The following is a 2,693-nucleotide window of genomic DNA, read 5'->3' on the forward strand; positions in this document are numbered from 1 at the left end:
TATATATATATATATATATATATATATATATATATATACACATTAAGTTGAAAGTGTGTGTTTTCTAGGTACTGATGAAGAGGATCGGGGAGATGATATGCTGCTGCAACACAGGATGGACTTCTGGTGGTTTCCTCACATGTGGAGTCACATGCAGCCTCACCTTTTTCACAACGTCAGCGTGTTGGCTGAACAGATGAGGCTCAACAAGCTTTTCGCTCAGGTTAGCAGCACTAATACACTGCGCACATGGCTAGTGTCACAGTGTGTGGCTACATGGAGACTGGAAGGAGGAGGTAGCCATGGCTTCACAAGTAGCGTCTGCTTTAAAGAATATTCAGATGTCTTTTGATGCCTCCGCGCTGGCGATGACCTTAGCCAGAGGCATTATGTTTCTCGGTTGTCTGTCCGTCCGTCCGTCTGTCCATCCCATTCTCGTGAATGCAATATCTTAAGAACGTCTTGAGGGAGTTTCCTCAAATTTGGCACAAACATCCACTTGGACTCAACGATGAACTGATTAGAATTTGGTGTTTGATGGTCAAAGGTTAAGGTCACTGTGACCTCACAAAACACAAAACATCCATGTTTTCATAGACATAGATGTAAATTGTGAGGAAAACTTGGCTATTGCACAGAGGCATACAACTGCAAGGCAGTGATTCTAGTTATTTTCAGTTTTCTTGTGTAATAGACCTTTTATAGACATTTGTAGAAACAGCCCTGACAGAATTGGATATTAATACCAAAAGAACACAACTGCGTTTGGGTGGTATGTGCTTCCTTGCCTCTTTTTTCTTTTCTCTCTTGACAATAATGTTTTCTTTACCTTGTTGCCTGTCCCCCCTGCTATATACTCATTTGCCCACATCCTGCCCTCTCTCCACTCCTCCCCCTCTCCAGGAGCACGGCATTCCAACAGATATGGGCTATGCAGTGGCTCCGCACCACTCTGGCGTTTACCCAGTTCATAGCCAGCTCTATGAGGCCTGGAAGTCTGTGTGGGGCATCAAGGTGACCAGCACTGAGGAATACCCTCATCTGAGGCCAGCTAGATACCGTCGTGGCTTCATCCACAATGGGATCCAGGTCAGTCCACAGTATACTGGCATTGCAATAATGCTCCTATTAGTAAACCTTTGTCCACACTGACACATCGGTCAAAAATGAAGGTAGATGTGGAAGTGATAATGAAACATAGCAGCTCTGTACGGCTGAGCTGTCCTTTTCTGTGCAGCTGTGTGGAGACAGTGTAGCAGAAAATAGTTAATTGTGAAAACTGCATAACAGGGTTTGTGGGTGAACCTGAACAACAGTGACATTTCAGAAAATCACTTTGACCCATTCAAATGTACGTTTTGGATGCTCTTAGCACCGCCAATGAAATTCCATTTACCTTCATTCTATTAGGCTCTCTATTCAGTCTTAGCAGGTAGCAACAGAACTTCACAAGAATAAACTTAAGCAATTAGCCCCAAGAGGCCGTGGTTTGCCGGCGATTTTACCACGGCTAAGGGGCGTTGTTAGGCACGACGGTTACTACATATACCTGGCTGGGTTTCATAAAATAAACACACATTAATAAGAGCTGCAATAATTTATTAATGAGAAATAATCATTCTTTCACTCTTCCGCCAAACAAATAGTTCCTCAACAAGCAACAGACGGACGCAAAAACACACAGGAGCTACAAACACAGTGGAAAGCTTGCTTAAAGCTTATTAAAATTTATCTGGGTTGACTATTTAGCTACATTTATCTGGATATCTCCATTAATTGTGCAATTGCTGAAGTAGTATTCAATTATGTTAGCACTACTCTTTGCTAGTATGGGGGTGTCTGACTCTGGACAGGTGCGTTTTAATTGCGCTGTGCCAGAAGCAAGGATGTTGCTCCAGGATTTTCTCTCATCGTAGTTTGGGCGCCAGTATGACTGCAGGGAGGATTCACATTTATGCCCCGTTACATGATTTCTCTCGCCTCTAAGCCAGCGTCATAGAGTTTTTGTACAGTGGTGCTTTGCAGGCAGTGGTTGGTGTAGATGGTCTCGGTGCCGGCTGCTTTACAGATCCGGGGCAACATGGAGCCGAGAAAGTTCACCCCCATGGGCTCTCTAGTATACCTAACCGTTATGAGAGAGAAAAATAAGTCCCCTAAATGTTTCAAAGTAACTATGCTACACTGTAACAAAACAAACAGACGTTACATGTTAACTTACCATACATCGTCAGTGTAGTTTCTCCACTTTGGATGGAGATAAAAGGCCGGTGGATTGGGTGGCAGCAGTGACAGATATTTCTCAGGGCTCAACAATAAGGATTGCCCGATTGTCCGGGGCAAGTAAAACTCACGGTCGGGCATGTAAACTAACAACTCACTTGCCCGATCGGGCAAGTTGCTAAAAATAGTAAAAGTTAATAACTAATTGATAAAATGAATGTATTTTAAAACGTGCTCCTTCGGCTATGATGCAGCGGTCTCTCTGCCTGAAGTCACAAGCACACGCTATGTAACAATGTCCTGCCCACAGCGCCCATTGATATTATTTTGCGCGACGGACGCTTCATATAATAACATAACAATATACTATTTATGGTGTTATGCCATCGTGTCATTTCTGTCTCTACATGGTCACGCGTTAACAATTCTCCTCTGCTCTCTGTATCGCGCACGGCGGAGTTCCGCCACACACA

General features: G+C 43.7%; 1 protein-coding gene across 4 annotated transcripts in view; it reads left to right on the plus strand.

Annotated features, from left to right (window-relative positions):
• ndst2a (N-deacetylase/N-sulfotransferase (heparan glucosaminyl) 2a) overlaps positions 1-2,693 on the plus strand; it is a 130,323-nt gene that overhangs the window by 65,417 nt on the left and 62,213 nt on the right. For all 4 annotated transcript variants that reach the window (XR_007571689.1, XM_050070676.1, XM_050070678.1 and 1 more), the window contains 2 exons: positions 69-223; positions 904-1,089. Coding sequence is in view for 3 of the 4 variants with exons in the window: in XM_050070676.1 (XP_049926633.1) it covers positions 69-223; positions 904-1,089 (341 nt within the window). In the remaining variant the exon portion in view is untranslated. The remainder of the gene's footprint in view (positions 1-68; positions 224-903; positions 1,090-2,693) is intronic.

The sequence above is a fragment of the Epinephelus moara genome, chromosome 19 (genome assembly GCF_006386435.1).
Source record: "Epinephelus moara isolate mb chromosome 19, YSFRI_EMoa_1.0, whole genome shotgun sequence".
NCBI lineage: Eukaryota > Metazoa > Chordata > Actinopteri > Perciformes > Serranidae > Epinephelus > Epinephelus moara.